An 18955-nucleotide genomic window follows, 5' to 3' on the forward strand; every position below is an offset into this window, starting at 1 on the left:
CACTGTTCTTTATTGATGCGTAGTATTCCATTGTGTGAATATACCATAACTTATTTATCCATTCGTCCGTTGATGGGCACCTTGGTTGCTTCCATGTTTTTGCTGTTGTCAACAGGGCTGCAATAAACATGGGTGTGCATATATCTGTTCGTGTAAAGGCTCTTATTTCTCTAGGATATATTCCAAGGAGTGGGATTGCTGGATCCTATGGTAGTTCTATTTCTAACTTTTTAAGGAAGTGCCAAATCGATTTCCAAAGTGGTTGTACCATTTGACATTCCCACCAGCAGTGTAGAAGTGTTCCGATCTCTCCACAGCCTCTCCAACATTTAAGATTTTGTGTTTTTTGGATTAATGCCAGCCTTGTTGGAGTGAGATGAAATGTCATTGTAGTTTTGATCTGCATTTCTCCAATGGCTAATGATTGTGAACATTTCCTCATATATCTGTTAGCTACCTGCATGTCTTCTTTAGTGAAGTGTGGAGTCATATCTTTTGCCCATTTTTTCATTGTGTTATTTGTCTTTTTGCAGTTGAGTTTTCGCAGTATCATGTAGATTTTAGAGATCAGGTGCGGATCAGAAACGTCATAGCTAAAAACTTTTTCCCAGTCTGTAGGTAATCTTTTTACTTTTTTGGTGAAGTCTTTGGATGAGCATAGGTGTTTGATTTTTAGGAGCTCCCAGTTATCTAGTTTTTCTTCTACATTCTTCATAATGTTTTCTATACTGTTTATGCCATGTATAAGGGCTCCTAACGTTGTCCCTATTTTTTCTTCCATGATCTTTATCGTTTTAGATTTTACATTTAGGTCTTTGATCCATTTTGAGTTAGTTTTTGTGCATGGAGTGAGGTATGGGTCTCGTTTCATTTTTTTGCAGATGGATATCCAGTTATGCCAGCACCATTTCTTAAAAAGAACTCTTTTCCCCATTTAACTGTTTTGGGGCCTTTTTCAAATATCAACTGCCCATAGGTGGATGGATTTATGTCTGGATTCTCGATTCTGTTCCATTTGTCCATGTATCTGTTGTTGTGCCAGTACCAGGCTGTTTTGACTACTGTGGCGGTGTAATAGGTTCTAAAATCTGGTAAAGTAAGGCCTCCCACTTTGTTCTTCTTTTTCAGTAATGCCTGATTTATCTGGGGCCTATTTCCCTTCCATATGAAATTGGTGATTTGTTTCTCCATTTCGTTAAAGAATATCCTTGGGATTTGGATCGGAATTGCATTCAATGTATAGATCACTTTTGGTAGAATAGACATTTTTATAATGTTAAGTCTTCCTTCCCATGAGCAAGGTATCTTCTTCCACTTATGTAAGTCTCTTTTGGTTTCTTGCAGAAGTGTACTGTAGTTTTCTTTCTATAAGTCTTTTAGATCTCTGATAAGATTTATTCCTAAGTATTTTATCTTCTTGGGGGCTACTGTAAATGGCATTGATTTGTTGATTTCCTCTTCGATGTTCTTTTTGTTGGTGTAGAGGAATCCAACTGATTTTTTATGTGTATCTTGTATCCCGATACTCTGCTGAACTCTTCTATTAGTTTCAGTAGTTTTCTGGAGGATTCCTTAGGGTTTTCTGTGTATAAGATCATGTCATCTGCAAATAGAGATACTTTGACTTCCTCCTTGCCGATCCGGATGCCCTTTATTTCTTTGTCTAGCCTAATTGCCCTGGCTAGGACTTCTAGCACGATGTTGAATAAGAGTGGTGATAAAGGGCATCCTTGTCTGGTTCCCTATCTCAGTGGGAGTGTTTTCAGGCTCTCTCCATTTAGGGTGATGTTGGCTGTTGGCTTTGTATAAATGCCCTTTGTTATGTTGAGGAATTTTCCTTCTATGCCTATTTTGCTGAGAGTTTTTATCATGAATGAGTGTTGAACTTTGTCAAATGACATTTCTGCATCCATTGATAAAATCACGTGATTCTTGCCTTTTCTTTTATTTATGTGGTGGATTACATTAATTGTTTTTCTAATGTTGAACCATCCCGGCATACCTGGTATGAATCCCACTTGGGCACGGTGAATTATTTTTTTGATATGTTGTTGAATTCTATTGGCTAGAATTTTGTTGACGATTTCGCATCTCCATTCATGAGGGATAAAAGTCTATAATTTTCTTTTCTTGTGGTGTCTTTACCTGGTTTTGGTATCAGGGATATTGTGGCTTCATAGAATGAGTTTGGTAGTATTCCATCCTTTTCTATGCTCTGAAATACCTTTAGTAGCAGTGGTGTTATCTCATCTGTGAAAGTTTGGTAGAGCTCTGCAGTGAAGCCGTCCAGACCAGGGCTTTTTTTTTGTTGGGAGTTTTTTGATTACCTTTTCAATCTCTTCTTTTGTTACGAGTCTATTTATTTGTTCTACCTCTGTTTGTGTTAGTTTAGGTAGGTAGCGTGTTTCTAGGAATTCATCCATTTCTTCTAGGTTTTCAAATTTGTTTGAGTATAGTTTTTCATAGAAATCTGATATGATTCTTTTAATTTCAGTTGGGTCTCTTGTAATATTGCTCATCTCATTTCTTATTCGGGTTATTTGCTTCCTCTCCTGTTTTTCTTTTGTCAGTTTGGCCAGTGGTTTATCAATTTTGTTGAGTTTTTAAAAAAAACAGCTTTTGGTCTTGTTAATTCTTTCAATTGTTTTTCTGTTTTCTATTTCATTTAGTTCAGCTCTAATTTTTATTATTTGTTTTCTTCTGGTGCCTGTGGGTTTCTTTTGTTGCTCTCTTTCTATTTGTTCAAGTTGTAGGGATAGTTCTTTGATTTTGGCCCTTTCTTCTTTTTGGATGTGTGCATTTATTGATATAAATTGGCCTCTGAGCACCGCTTTTGCTCTGTCGCAAAGGTTCTGATAGGAAGTGTTCTCATTCTCATTGGATTCTGTGAATTTCTTTATTCCACCCTTAATGTCTTCTATAATGCAGTCTTTTTTGAGCAGGCTATTGTTCAGTTTCCAAGTGTTTGATTTCTTTTCCCTGCTTTTCCTGTTATTGATTTCTACTTTTATGGCCTTATGGTCAGAGAAGATGCTTTGTAATATTTCAATGTTTTGGATTCTGCTAAGGCTTGCTTTATGCCCTAATATGTGGTCTATTCTAGAGAAATGTTCCATGTGCACTAGAAAAGAAAGTATAGTTAGGTGTTTTTGGATGGAGTGTTCTGTATATGCCTACGAGGTCAAGTTGGTTGATTGTGGCATTTAGATCCTCTGTGTCTTTATTGAGCTTCTTTCTGGATGTCCTGTCCTTCACCGAAAGTGGTATGTTGAAGACTCCTACTATTATTGTGGAGCTGTCTATCTCACTTTTCAATGCTGATAGAGTTTGTTTTATATATCTTGCAGCCCTGTCATTGGGTGCATAAATATTTAATATGGTTACATCTTCTTGATGTATTGTCCCTTTAATCATTGTATAGTGTCCTTCCTTATCCTTTCTGATGGATTTAACTTTAAAGTCTATTTTGTCAGAAATTAATATTGCCACTCCTGCTCTTTTTTGATTGTTGTTTGCTTGATATTTTTCCTTCCTTTGAGTTTTTGTTAGTTTGTGTCTCTAAATCTAAGGTGTGTCTCTTGTAGGCAGCATATAGACAGATCTTGTTTTTTAATCCATTCTGCCACTCTCTGTCTCTTTATTGGTGCATTTAGTCCATTTACATCCAGGGTAATTATGGATAGGTATGAATTTAGTGCTATCACTTTGATGTCTTTTTTTGTGTGTTGACTGTTTCTTTTTCCCACTTGATTTTATGTGCTGAGTAGATTTTCTTTATATATTGTCCTTTCCTCATATTTGTTGTTGTTGATTTTGTTTCTGCTGAGTCTGTATTTTTCCCTTGTATTTTGATGAGTAGGATAGTTTGTCTCCTTTGTGGTTACCTTATTATTAACCCCTATTTTTCTAAATTTAAAACTAACTTTTATTTCTTTGTATCCCCGTACCTTCCTCTCCATATGGAAGGTGTATGATTACATTTCTTAGTCCCTCTTTATTATTTTAATGTTGTCTTCTTTTATATAATAACATCACCGTTACCCTGTGTTGGGCTTTTTTTTTTTAAATCTTGCTTTGTTTTTTTTTTTAGATTTCCCTGTCTGGGTTGACTTCTGGTTGCTCTGCCCAGTGTTCTAGTCTTGGGTTGATACCTGATATTATTGATTTTCTAACCAAAGAACTCCCTTTAGTATTTCTTCTAGTTTTGGTTTGGTTTTTACGAATTCCCTCAACTTGTGTTTATCTGGAAATATCTTAATTTCACCTTCATATTTAAGAGACAGTTTTGATGGATATATGATTCCTGGCAGGCAATTTTTTTCCTTCAATTTTTTAAATGTGTCATCCCATTTCCTTCTTGCCTGCATGGTTTCTGCCGAGTAGTCCGAGCTTATTCTTATTGGCTCTCCCTTGTAGGTGGCTTTTCTTTTATCCCTCACTGCTCTTATAATTCTCTCTTTATCTTTAGTTTTGGCAAGTTTGATTATAGTATGTCTTGGTGACTTTCTTTTAAGATCTACCTTATGTGGAGTTCGATGAGCATCTTGGATAGATATCTTCTCATCTTTCACAATATCAGGGAAGTTTTCTGCCAAGAAATCCTCAACAATTTTCTCTGTATTTTCTGTTATCCCTCCCTGTTCTGGTACTCCAATCACTCATAGGTTATTTCTCTTAATAGAGTCCCACATGATTCTTCAGGTTTCTTCATTTTTTTAAATTCTTTTATCGGATTTTTCTTCAAATACATTAGTGCCAAGTGATTTATCTTCGAGTTCAGAAATTTCAGCTTCTACTTGCTCAATTCTGCTCCTCTGACTTTCTAGTGAGTTATCTGATTCTGTAATGTTATTGTTAACCTTCTGAATTTCTGATTGCTGTCTGTCTATGGGATTTTCCAGCTTATCAAACTTTTCATTATGTTCCTGAATAATCTTTCTAATTTCTTCAGTTGCTTTATCTGTGTGTTCCTTGGCTTGTTCTGTGTATTGCCTCATTTCCTTCCTGATGTCTTGAAGGGTTCTGTATATTAAACTTTTGTATTCTGCATCTGGTAATTCCAGGAATGCACTTTCATCTAGAAGATCCCTGGATTCTTTGTTTTGAGAGCCTGTTGAGGTGATCATGGTCTGTTTCTTTATGTGACTTGATATTGACTGTTGTCTCCGAGCCATCTATAAGTTATTGTATTAGTTTATGCTTGTTTACTGTGTCGTAGCTGCTTGCTTTGTTTTGTTTTGGTATACCCCTATGGGTTGCTTGAGTGAGCTAGCTTGATTATTTTCGCCTTCGGAGCTTTGGTGTCCTGTCCCCAGCTGGCTAGAGCTGTTATCAGGTATATCAGTCTAGGAGTCCATTCAGTTTTCTTATATGAATTCAGCTCAGGTTTCCAGGTAGCTGATCATTAAGTGTGTGGTATAGGCTCTGTCCTACAGTCTTAGAGGGGCAGGGGTGATTGGCGTATATTCTGGTATCTGATTGCAGCAGGGGTTCACGCTCTGAACAAGGCAGTGGGCTGAGAACCGATCCCCAAGTGTCTCTGAGAAAAACAGGTCTCTGTTCCCTAGAGCGTGCTGGTGGGTGGGTTCTGCAGAGGGACCATGGGCACCCAAAGTTTTTGGTTGTAAGGACTGGGAGGTACCAGTGATCCGTGGACCCCTGTCACAGGTGGCTGGGCGACCCAAGTGAAGCCAGCAGTCCTTAGGTCCCTGATGTAGGTAGGTGAGGACCTTGTTTAATAGGCAAAGCAATGTCAAATGTCAAACACCCACCTCTCCACCACACCGCTGAAACGGTTGGAGTTTGCCAACAAAGGCCTATTCTCCCAAAATAGGCCCAGACAGGTCCATGCAGAAGGGAAAGGTGCTCAAGGTCCACGGACAGTTTATGCCTGGACAGGAGCCGCTTCTCTCCTGAGCTCCCCTGGTTAACGGAGCTAGCAAATTATCTTTTCCCCCATAACTGCAAATTTTTTCCTTCCCGAAGGCCAGGAGGGCGGCTCCGGGTGCTCACCAGGGCCTATCTCATGCCTAGGGATTCAGCCGCTGAAGCTGGCTTGGGGGGGGGCGCGGTAAAATATACGCAAGTACTTAGCTTTTGCCAAGAGCACCCTTCTCCTCAGGTTCCAGAGGTGTGAGTGGGCTGTGTGGCTGGCTGCTTCTCCATGAGGAAACTGGGGCCGAACGGTAGGACCAGCCCACTGCTGCCGCCGCTACGAACGGTGCCTGAGGGCTCCCCGCGACTCAGGTCCGATAACTTCTCTCCGCTTCTGAATGGTCTCCTCCTTCCCCTTCCCCTCATTTCGTTGTCTAAGCTTGCCTTTGATGCTCAGAGCTCCCAGCTTGTCACACATATACTCGTTTCACTTGTTTTTTCAGGTCTTTGTTGTAAAGAGGGCTCGATGGAAGTGTCTATGTATTCCGCCATCTTGGCTCCGCCTGCTCACATTTGAAAATTTTAAAACTCATCTCAAACACAACTCAATGGTCAAAGAAGAATCATAATGGAAATGAGAAAATATTTGGAATTAAACAATGAGAAAAATGTTGTTAGGGGCTGTCAAGTTGGTTCTGACTCATAGTAACCATGTGTACAACAGAAGGAAACACTGCCTAGTCCTGCGCCATCCTCAAAATCGTTGCTATGTTTGGCCCATTGTTGCAGCTACTATGTCACTCCATCTCGTTGAGGGTCTTCCTCTTTTTCGCTGACCCTCTACCAAGCATGATGTCCTTCTCCATGGTCTTATCCCTCCTGATAACATGTCCAAAGTACATGAGATGAAGTCTCGCCAACCTCACTTCTAAGAAGCATTCTGACTGTACATCTACCAAGACAGATTTGTTCATTTTTCGGGCAGTCCATGGTATATTCAATATTCTTTTCCAACACTGTAATTCAAAAGCATCAATTCTTCTGCCTTCCTTACTCATTGTTCAGCTTTTGCATGCATATGAGGCGATTGAAAATACCATGGTTTGGGTTAGGCACACCATGGTGACATCTTTGCTTTTTAATGCTTTAAAGAGGTCTTTTGCAGTAGATTTGCCCAATGCAAATGAGAAGAATACTACGTATCAAAACTTGAGGGATTCATTCAAGATTTACTGAGCACCAACTATGTCCCAGGCATTTTTCTAGGCACTGGAAATACCCCATGAACAAAACAAAATCCATGCCTCCTAGAGCTTAAATCTTGTCAGGGGAGCTGAGCATTAAGCAACTACATGCATGGAACCTAGATAACACCAGACCATGCTAATGCTATGGAGGAAAGCCAATGGGGAGATGGAGGACAGACGTGTTGGGGAGGGGTAGGAGAAGATGTGATGTTAAGGAAGGTGTTTCCAGAAGGCTCTCCTAACAAGGTAGCAGGGAGCAGGGGCCTAAGGAAGTGAAGATGTCCAAACGGCCTGAGGCTGGAGGGCCTGGTGCACACCAGGACAGCCGAGAGAATGGTGACAAAGAGAATGGGAGGTGACAGGAGGCAGGCCATTGAGTCTTTCAGGCCATTGGGAGGATCTCAGCTTTACTGTGAGGGAAATGGAAAGCCACTGCAGAATTTTAAGCAGATGGAAGGTCCTGACTCGGGTATTGAAAGGATAGCTCTCTTTGCAGGCAGCAGGGTGGCTGTGAAGTCAAGGGGGTATGTGCTGCTGAGAGGACTGCTCCCATAGAGAGGGAGCCAATGGTGCTGGGGAGAAAGGAATGGACTGCCAGAGGAAACAGAATAATACTGTGTGGAAATGTCTTTCAAGTTAAAATGTCTCTGTGTGGGAGCACAGGGAGAAAAGACAGAAAAGGGGATCTCTATCTCCTGTCTTGTCAGGTTGCTTTTAAGTAAGAAAAGACACATTTTCAAGTAAGAAAAGCAAACTACAGAATAATAAATTGTAAATAAACCCTTCTGCTGAACACAAATGACTCCTGTGTACCTGTATGCGTGTTTACACAGGTAAGGATGAGCCAGGGGTAGGGGAGGACACCATCAGACCTTTAGTGCCGGTCACCTCAGGGCGTGGCAGTAGTGTGGGAGTGTGGGGACGAGTACCTTAGCCTTGACACACTGTCTATTGCTAACCACCCAGTGTGATTTCAATTTGAGAAACAGGAATTTAAATATTAGGGTGAAAAAGAGAGGGCATTAAAGAGAAAGACATTTGAAAAGGAATTTCCAACAATTACTTTTGAGCCTTTAGCTAACAATCTTTTGCTTTAAGTCAGTTTGGGATGAGAAAGAGATAATTGATTTATCGTCACAAGCAAAGGTCATAACAACTGCCATCACCAACCTTCTCCTCCACCAAAAAAGACTCAGCCAGCTTTTAAATATAAGGTAGCATTATCTCCAAGAACCATCTCCAAATTAAATGGGAAAAGCAAGGTGCAATAAGGTGTTGCCATTTGTGTGATAACAAAGATCTGCATTTGAAGATGCCTGTGTGTGCACCTGGTGACTGTGGAAGGAGACGAAGCAACTTGTAACACTGAGAAGGGAAACAGAGAGGTTGGAGGGAAGCCGAGAGAAGAGTCTTAATTTTGAATTTTGAGTCATGGGCATGTTATTTTTCGGATAAAAACTAATATTTCTTAAATGTGCAAAATAAATAGCATGACTTGTTCAGTTAAAATAAGAGAGTAAAGCTAATACGATTTATGTTCACTATGTCTTTGTGAAAAACAATTTAGGTCAAATTGTCTTAATTCTGTTACAAGAAAACACATCAAAAACAGATGAGAGTTTTATTTCCTTCTGACATTATCAGTGGCCTGGAATAGCTAAAGGAGCAGCAAACAAAAGGGCAACACTGCCAGCTGGTGCCCAGACAGAAAATGAAGTGTGCTTGTGGCAGTAAGAGCCCAGACCCACCCCAGCTCCAGTCCAGACTGCAGGAGGGAGTTCCTGGCTTTCACAGGCATCTCCTACTGCTGGAACTTTCAGGTGTACTGCCTGCGTCTGCTGAACAGCTGACCTTTTCAGGGAAATAACTAGTGCAATTTGGGGGGAGAAGGGAGAAGGTGCTGAAATCCAAGCCAGTTTCTCCAGCAAGATGGGGGGTTCTGCTCCCAGGAGCTCCTTGCAGCCCAGTGTCCTGTGAGCAACCACAGATATTTATGCTAGCGCCTGCATGTGCTAGTACTGGCCACCCTAGCTCTGCGGAGGCAGTGAGCAAGTCCAGCGAGGGCTTTCACCTGAGCAGCCTCTATTCTACTGGAGTAACTTTAGGTAATGATAAATCCTGTGCAGACAAGAAATCCGGGTGAAGAAACAGGTATGATTGAGGGCCTTACTGTAGTCTGGGTAGCCACAAAAAGCCCTTCTGAAAACAAAATTTAAGCTGGCATGCAGAAACCAGTGCAGAAGCTGTGAGAAGAGCCTTCCAGACCGAAGAAATCACTTGTGCAAAGGCTTATGGCAGCAGCAAGTGTGCTCAGTCCAAGAAGAGAAGGCTGGGTACAGGGGTAAGGAAGAGGAGGGATGTGCGGCCAGAGGAGGTGCGGGGCTAGGCCCACCACCTGGCTGGACGTGCTCCAGAGCTTGGACTTTATTCTAAGTGCAATGGGAAGCCACTAGAGCTTGAGTCGGGGAATAACATGATTTTATTAATGTTTGTAAAAAGAGCACTCTGCCTGCATATGAAGAATGACTAGCAGGGGTGAGACTAGCAGCTGGGAGACTAGTTAGGAGGCTCTGGAGTAACCTGAGTGAAGACTCGAGTGGTAACATTGATGACTCACAGACTAGGCAAACTCAAGACACATACCTTTTAGGTAGAGATCATAAGCCCTGCTGTGGGGTGAGGTTAAGAGAAAATCAAGGCTGGCTCCTAGGTTTTTAGATGGAATCATTAATTATGACAGCCAATAAAAAAAAACAAACCCAATGCCACCCAGTCAATTTCAACTCCTAGTGACCCTGTAAGACAGAGCAGAGCTGCCCCATAGATTTCCAAGGTTGTAACCTATGGGGCAGTTCTACTCTGTCCTATAGGGTCGCTATGAGTCAGAGTCGACTCGATGGCATTGGGTTTTTTTTTCTGGGTAATCTTTATGGAAGCACAGTGCCACATCTTCCTTCCGTGGAGCCACTGGTGGGCTTGAAACACTGACCTTTCAGTTAGCAACTGAGCCCTTAACCACTGCACCACCAGGGCTCCTTATTAGCTACTAAAACCCAAAAACCAAACCCATTGCCGTCAAGTCGATTCTGACTCATAGCCACGCTATAGGACAGAGCAGAACTGCCCCACCGGGTTTCCAAGACTGTAATCTTTACAGAAGCTGACTGCCAATCTTTCACCTACGGAGCAACTGGTAGGTTAAAACTGCTGACCTTTGGGTTAGCAGCCAAGCACTTAACCATGACACCACCAGGGCTCCTGATAGCCAACAGTTATTGCTTTTTGATGGCTTATGTGTCAGGTATTATCCTAAGTACTGTTTATAAACACACACACACACACACACACTAAATCCTCACGAGATTCTAGTAAGAGAAGTACTATGATTGTCCTTCTTTTATAGATAAGAAAACTGAGGCAGACAGCAGTCAAGTACTTGGCTATACCCATGCCATGGCCATGGCTGACTGACACCTGTGCTCTGTGCCGCCTCCCCAGGACCTGGGAGGATGATGGGCTGCTCACTGAGATGAGGACGCCTTGAAGAGCAGGCTCTGGAAGGGAGTGGTTCCGATTCCCCTTCAATGGAACCATCAGTCCACAAGAATCTTCTGTTCACTCCATAAATGATGACCGAGAGCTGGCAGAGGGCCAGGTGTTAGGGAAGGTCAGTGAGCGGGGCTCCGTGAGGACCATGTACTCAAAGCCTGCTGGAAAAGGGCTGAAGCGGAAGGGAAAAGTATGGTGCTTGGAGAGACGATAATGACAGAGGAGGAGTCTAGAAGAAAACTTACCTCTTCCTGCAAAGTCAAAGGCTCAGGGGGCACCAAATGCACACACGTGGAGCTGTGATCTCTTACTCGCGCCAAATTAACATCAGTCCACTTACTACCGATCACCACACTGTGTTTCCTCAGTGATATTACCCACCAGCTTCTGAATATTATTTATACTCTGCGATCCTAACAGGGTAGAATTTCACCACTCTCTATCTTTTTAAAAGTTTATTCCTCTCAAGGAAAGGGAAGCTAAATTTTTCTAAAATAAATTTGGAGAAAGGTGGGAACTGGCAATGTTTCCCTTCTCTGGTCACCTGCTGGTGCATGAAAGAGAAAGGGAGTGACTAGATAGGCAAGAATGTGGTTTGCAGAGCCAAATCCTACTAAATGATCTTTTGCAGGAAATCAAGACAATTAAGTGCTTCTGGAGAGCTTTTCTGCCTGCCTGGTCCTCCTTGGGTCACGGAAAGGAAAGCAGCCTTGGGCCTTAGGAGGAAACAACCAACCCAAACTGTCTGTGGTGGGGGCTGCTCCTGTGGGACCAGAGCAGCCCGAGACCAGGTCACACATGTTGTAGGCATGTTATCATTTGTAGAAGAAAAAGAACGTTGTTCAAACCTTACCACGGCCTCAGAGGTGGACGGGGATTTCTGCAGTGCAGTTTTGGCAAGCGTCTTCTTCTGACACAGCAGGTGCAGCTTGAATTTGCCAAACAGGATCTTCAGTGAAAGCAAGTGGCACACGATGAGACATTCCAGATTTGAGAGAAACCGAACATTACGATCACAGAGTTAAAGCAACCAGCCAAAGACACACCTGATTAGACATTACAAAATGCTTCAATTCTGATTTAGTGCTCTTCTCGGATTGAAAAGCTTTGAAGTAATGAATCTCAGTGTGCTCATTCCTTGTGAGAGAACATGAACTACTTGCAGACCGTTCAGGTCATCAATATAAAATTATACTTACAAAATTAGAATACAATCGCCCTCTAATCCCCGAATAATACATTTGAGGAAAGAGCTGAAATGGAGCTGTACCTCTCGGAGCTGATGATTACTTGTTATAAGAAACTGTTCTCCTGCGACAAAATGAGCTTCTTGTTCCAATTCCTTGAGACGAGACTGTGAATGTGATAAACCCAATACTGTCAATTAAACATCTCAAAATGGTTTAATTTGTTCATCAAATAATTCCCAGCACAACAAAAGCTCTTAATAGAATGAAAATAATCTACAATTTACCAAAATGGACTTTCAAAAGTAAAAATACAAAATGGGGAAACACCCAAGGTCATGGAATCACCCTCCCCAAAACCTAAGGAAAAAACACCAAAGATGTAAAGATAGTAAATAATACACTAAGAGAGAGAAAAAGAAGTAATTCTCCTTCTAGAGAAAAAGGAGCCCAACATCACACCACAAGCTTCAAGATTTGCAAAGACTGTCCTGAGGCAGAAGAGTTAGGACCAAGCTGACTGGCAACCACAGGGATGACAAGGTGGCACCTTCCCACCCTCAGAGAGAGAGCAGTTCACCGGGAGAAATGAATGGGTAAAGGTTGGAAAAATTACACCAAACCCACAGCCTGGATAAAGGAGTAGGAAGGTGTGGACAGCCCAGATGACAAACCCAAACATACCCTTGAGTGTTCTAATCCACCTGACACATAAAGTGCTGAGCAGAACAGTTAAGACCTGCTGAACTGACCTCCCATTCCATTTTGGTTGAGAGAAAGGTAGAATAAGAGCAGGACTTTAAAAAGGTAGGAACAAAAGAAGAGAGGGGGAAGAGATGACATCAACCAAGTCTGTAGGGAAACGTCCTCTCCATTCTACTCTTCAGTGAACGAGAACAGCCTTAGAAATTCTGAAAGAGGTTTAACAAACAGAGAAATTAGGAGAGGGACATGTATGTTACAAAAATTTGTTGTTGTTGTTAGTTGCTGTTGAATCAATCCCGACTCATGGTGACCCTATGAGTGCAGCAGAACTGCTCCGTAGGGTTTTCAAGGCTGTGACTTTTGGAAGCAGATCGCCAGAAGGCACCTTTACGTGTGTTCGAACAGTCAATCTTTCGCTAGTTTAACCATTTGCTCTACCCAGAGACTCCCTACAAAAAAGATAATACTACACACACACAAAAAAAAACCCAGAAACTATTGCTTCAGTTAAACTATACCAAAATTCTATAGTCAAACAAACAATAAAAAGAAAAACAAGGAACAAAGCATGAAAAGAGACAGTGAATCCCTTCAGAGATAAGACATGCCCTTAGGAAACTACAATTTCACTACCAAATTGTGTGACCTCAAAGAACGTAAGAGAGAAATGGGCTTCCAGTGAAAATGGCACAGTAAGTTCGACTTTAATGCATTCCTTGTGTGTAAACACAGACTGGTAACGGATGAAGTACAAACAGAGAAAAACGAAGACATAGACAGGCTCAAAAAAATACAATAAACATCTCTGAGGAGCAGAAATGGGAGAGGAATGCAAAGCAGAGAGCAGAGCAGAGGTCAGGGCCCAGCTAGGCACCAGGTCCAGTGGCCAGGAGAGCAGCCCAGGTGGGTCCTGCCGGGAAGGAGGGACTAAACCTGCCCTATCCAGAGAGGAAGTAGAGCCAGGTTCTATCAGTTACCTATTGCTGCATAAGACACATTCCAAACAGGCATTATTTCCTTTGCCGACCCGTGGGTCAGCAGTGCAGGTGGGGTTCGGCTGGCTGCTCCTGCAGTCACAGTCATGGGGGCTTGACTGGCAAGGCTGGCCTCCTTTAATGTCTCACTCATATCTGGGGTTGGTTCTGACTGCCTGTGGACTCAGTGTCCTCAGCCAGCAGGCCTGGGCTTCTTAACATGGCGGCAGTGTTTGGAAGAAGGCAAGTCCCAATGTTGTTGTTAGGTGCTGTCCAATCAGTTCCAGCCCATAGCAAGCCTAGGCACAACAGAATGAAACACTGCCCGGCCCTGTGCCATCCTCACAATCATTGCTATGCTTGAGCTCATTGTTGTAGCCACTGTGCCAATCCATCTCATTGAGGGTAGTCCTTTTGTTTCTTTTTCCTTGACCCTCTACCAAGCATGATGTCCTTCTCCACGGACTGATCCCTCCTGATAACATGTCCAAAGTATGTGAGACATAGTCTCGAAATCCTTTCTTCTAAGGAGCATTCTGGTTGTACTTCTTCCAAGACAGATTTGTTCATTCTTTTAGTAGTCCATGGGACATTTGATATTCTTTATCAAGACCACAATTCAAAGGTACCAATTCTTCTTTGGTCTTCCTTATTCACTGTCCAGCTTTCATATGCATATGAGGTGAAAACACCATGGCTTGGGTCAGGCACACCTCAGTCTTTGTCTTAGTCTTCTAGTGCTGCTATAACAGAAATACCACAAGGGGATGGCTTTAACAAAATTTATTTTCTCACAGTCTAGTAGGTTACAAGTCCAAAATCAGGGTGTTGGCTCCAGGGGAAGGCTTTCTCTCTCTGTCAGCTCTGGAGGAAGGTCCATTGTCTTCAATCTTCCCCTGGTCAAGGAGCTTCTCAGGTGCAGGGACCCCATGTCCAAAGGATGCACTCTGCTCCTGGTGCTGCATACTTGATGGTGTGAGGTCCCCAACTCTCTCCTTGCTTCCCTTTCCTTTTATCTCTTGAGAGATAAAAGGTGGTACAGGACATACCCCAGGGAAACTCCCTTTACCTTGGATCAGGGAGGTGACCTGAGTGAGGATGGCGTTACAATACCAACCTAAACCTCTCAACATAAAATTACAATCACAAAATGGAGGACAACCATACAATACTGGGAATCATGGCCTAACCAAGTTGATATACACATTTTTGGGGGCACATAAGTCAATCCATGACAGTGTTCAAGGTGACATCTTTGCTTTTCAACACTTTAGAGAAGTCTTTTGCAGCACATTCGCCCAATGCAATGTGTGTTTTGATTTCTTGACTGCTGCTTCCATTGAGTGCTGATTGTAGATTCAAGTAAAATGAAATCCTTGGCAACGTCAATCTTTTCTCCATTTATTATAATGTTGCTCATTGGTCCAGTTGTGAGGATTTTTGTTTTCTTTATGTTGAGGTGTAATCTATACTGAAGGATGTAGTCTTTGATCTTCATCAGTAAGTGCTTCAAGTCCTCTTCACTTTCAGCAAGCAAGTTTGTGTCATCTGCTTAAAAGAGGTTGTTAATGAGTCCTCCACCAATCCTGATGCCCCATTCTTCATATAGTCCAGGTTCTCAGATTATTTGCTCAGCATACAGACTGAATAAGTATGGTGAAAGGATACAACCCTGACGCACATCTTTCCTGACTTTAAACCACAAAGTATCCCCTTGTTCTGTTCAAATGACTGCCTCTTAAGCTATGTACAGGTTCCTCATAAGCACAATTAAGTGTTGTGGAATTCCCATTCCTTATAATTTTATCCATAATTTGTTATGATCCACACAGTCAAATGCCTTTGCATAGTCCATAAAACACAGGTAAACATCTTTTTGGTATTCTCTGCTTTCAGCCAGGATCCACCTGACATCAGCAATGATATCCCTCATTCCACGTCCTCTTCTGAATCTGGCTTGAATTTCTGGCAGTTCCCTGTCGATATGCTGTTGCAGCCACTTTTGAATAATCGTCAGCAAAATTTTACTTGAGTGTGATATTAATTAAATTGTGTGATAATTTCCACATTGAGTTGGATTCCCTTTTAAATATAGATCTCTTCCAGTCAGCTGGCCAGGTAGCTATCTCCCAAATTTCCCAGCATAGACGAGTGAGCACCTCCAGCACTGCCTCTGTTTGTTGAAACATCTCAATCGATATTCCATCAATTCCTGGAGCCTTGTTTTCTGCCAATGCCTTCAGTGCAGCTTGGACTTCTTCCTTCAGTACCATTGGTTCCTGATCATGTGCTACCTCCTGAAATGGTTGAGCATCGACAAATTCTTTTTGGTATAATGACTGTGTGTATTCCTTCCATCTTCTTTTGATGCTTTCTGCATTGTTCAATATTTTCCCCATGGAATCCTTCAATATTGCAACTTGAGGCTTGAATTCAGTTCTTTCAGCTTGAGAAATGCTGAGCATGTTCTTCCCTTGTGGTTTTCTATCTCCAGGTCTTTGCACATGGCATTATAATAATTTACATTGTCTTCTGGAGCCACCCTTTGAAATCCTCTGTTCCGCTCTTTGACTTCATTGTTTCTTTCTTTTGCTTTAGCTACTCAATATTCAAGAGCAAGCTGTAGAGTCCCTTCTGACATCCATTTTGTTTTTTTCTTTCTATCCTGTCTTTTTAATGACCTCTTGCTCTCTCCACATGTTATATCCTTGATGTCATTCCACAACTTGTCTGGTCTTCAGTCATGAACTTGTTCTAATTTTCTTCAGCTTCAATTTGAACTTGCATATGAGCAACTGATGGTCTATTCCACAGTCAGCCCCTGGCCTTGTTCTAACTGATGATATTGAGCTTTTCCATCATCTCTTTCCACAGATGTAGTCAATTTGATTCCTGTGTATCCCATCTGGCAAGGTCCACGTGTATATTTGCCATTTATGCTGGTGAAAAAAGGTAATTGCAATGAAGAAGCCATTGGTCTTGCAAAATTGTACCATGCAATCTCCGGCATCATTTCTATCACTAAGGCCATATTTTCCAACTACTGGTCCTTCTTTGTTTCCAACTTTTGCATTCTAATCACCAGTAATTATCAATGCATCTTGATTGCATGTTCAATCAATTTCAGACTGTAGAAGTTGGTAAAAATCTTCAATTTCCTCACCTTTGGGCTTAGTGGTTGGTGCATAAATTGGAATAATAGTCGTATTAACCGGTCTTCCTTGTAGGCATATGGCTATTATTCTATCACTGACACTGCTGTACTTCTGGATAGATCTTGAAATTTGAAATGTTCTTTTGACGATGGCTCCAATACCATTCCTCTTAAAGTCATCATTCCTGACATAGTAGACCACATGATTGTCCGATTCAAAATGGCCAATTCCAGTCCATTTCAGCTCCCTAATGCCTAGGATTGATGTTTATGCGTTCCATTTCATTTTTGATGACTAGGAATTTTCCTAGATTCCTAGTTCATACTTTGCACATTCTGATTATTAATGGATGTCTGCAGCTGTTTCTTCTCATTTTGAGTTGTTCCACATCAGCAAGCAAAGGTCCCGAAAGCTTGACTCCACCCACGTCATTAAGGTCAACTCTTCTTTGAGGAGGCAGCTCTTCCCCAGTCATCTTTTGAGCGCCTTCCAACCTGAGGGGCTAATCTTCTGGCACTATATCAGACAACGTTTTGCTGCTATTCATAAGATTTTCACTGGCTAATTCTTTTCAGAAGTAGACGGCTGGGTCCTTCTTCCTAGTTTATCTTAGTCTAGGAGCTCAGCTGAAACCTGTCTGCCATGGGTGACCCTGCTGGTATATGAGTACTGGTGGCATCAATCCCAGCATCACAGCAACACACAAGCCCCCACAGTATGACAAACTGACAGATGTGTGGGGGAATCTCTAACCATAGTTATTAATAACTGGTAACCAATCAATGTTTTGCAGCTATACCCTCTCAATCAATAAGGCACCTCAACCCCCCCCATCACCAGATCTCACCTCCCATTTTCCTAATCAGAGACGCACCAATCAAGAATAACCTGTGGCTGATGCCAGCTGTAGCAGTATAATTATCCCTGATTCAGACCCTGTCTTCGAACACCACTGCCTCATCTCAATGAGCTGTGCTGTTCCCAGTTCAAACTAAAATCTTTGCTTGCAATAAACTTCTGCAATTTTTATCCAAAATTCAACGGCAATGGGTATAATTGGTGTCACTGTGGTTTTCTGTACTACAGTGCCACCAATTATACCCACTGCCATTGAGTCAATTCTGACTCATAGTGGCCCTATATGACAGAGTAGAATTGCCCTATAGTGTTTCCAAGGCTATGATCTTTACAGAAGCAGGCTGCCCACACCTTTCTCCCGCGGAGTGCCTGGTGGGTTCAAACGGCCGACCTTTCTGCTGGTAGCCAAGTGCTTAGCCGTTGGACCACCAGGGCTCTCCCCATAGACTGGGCCAAACAGTCAATATTTCAGGCTCTGCCATTCTGTGGGGAAAACAATGGTGTTTTAACAAATGGTGCTGAAATAACTGAAAATCTACATGAAAAGAAAACATAACTGTACTTCACACCATATACAAAAGTTAATCTGAAATGGATGATAAGCCAAAAGTGAAAAGTAAAATGATGCAGTTTGTAGAAGAAAACCTTCAGGACCGTGGGACAGGTAAAGACATCTTAGCACTAAGACTAAACATTTTTAAAACGTTTGGTTCATTGGACTTCATTGACATTAAGAACTTCTGTTCATCAAAAGACACCATTAGGAAAATAAAAAGGGAGAAGGTACACGTAACAGACTTGTATCCAGCATATTTGTAGATGTCCTGTAAATCAGCAAGAGAAAGACAAAACCCTCAATATAACAATGGGTAAAAGGCTTGAATAGACCCTTTACAAAAGAGAAAGTCTTAATAGCCGGTAATGATCTGAAAAGCTATTCAACCTATTAGTAATCAGGAAAGTGGAAACAAAAACCACAGTGACCAGCACCAGCAGCAGGAGTGGAGCCACAGCGGGTGCTGCCATGCACTGGGAGTGAATGGTGGCATGGCTGCTGGGCAGGTAAATGAAGCCAAAAGGAGGGCAAGGAGCATGAGGAGGTGGAGAAGGAGGCACTGCAGGAATTGGGATGTGCCCTGGAGCCCCGGCGCTCTTTCACTCTGGGTGTTTGGGGTCTTTAAAAACATTAGGGTGAAATAATAAACAAAAGGAGATTTGCTTTCCCTTAAACATTTCCACAGACATTGCCCCAAATGGATGGCATGTGGCACATGACTGTATAATTGTCTTATTTTTTTATGGCTAGTATAGTTTTATATATAAACCAAATGTAATGTTCAGGATTTAATAAAAGCACTATAAAAATAGTTCACACACACACACACAAAACCCACAGTGAGATACTA

At 42.0% G+C, this 18955-nt stretch overlaps 1 protein-coding gene across 1 annotated transcript in view; it reads right to left on the bottom strand.

Moving 5' to 3' along the window:
* The window catches only part of LOC126077355 (DNA polymerase nu-like), a 108548-nt gene that overhangs the window by 88057 nt on the left and 1536 nt on the right, over positions 1–18955 (bottom strand). Inside the window, exons 3-4 of the mRNA XM_049886610.1 lie at positions 11941–12024; positions 11524–11619 (exon numbers count right to left, since the gene is read on the bottom strand). Of these exons, the coding sequence (XP_049742567.1) occupies positions 11524–11619; positions 11941–12024 (180 nt within the window). The remainder of the gene's footprint in view (positions 1–11523; positions 11620–11940; positions 12025–18955) is intronic.

This window comes from Elephas maximus, chromosome 5, assembly GCF_024166365.1.
Source record: "Elephas maximus indicus isolate mEleMax1 chromosome 5, mEleMax1 primary haplotype, whole genome shotgun sequence".
In the NCBI taxonomy this organism is placed as follows: Eukaryota; Metazoa; Chordata; class Mammalia; order Proboscidea; family Elephantidae; genus Elephas; species Elephas maximus.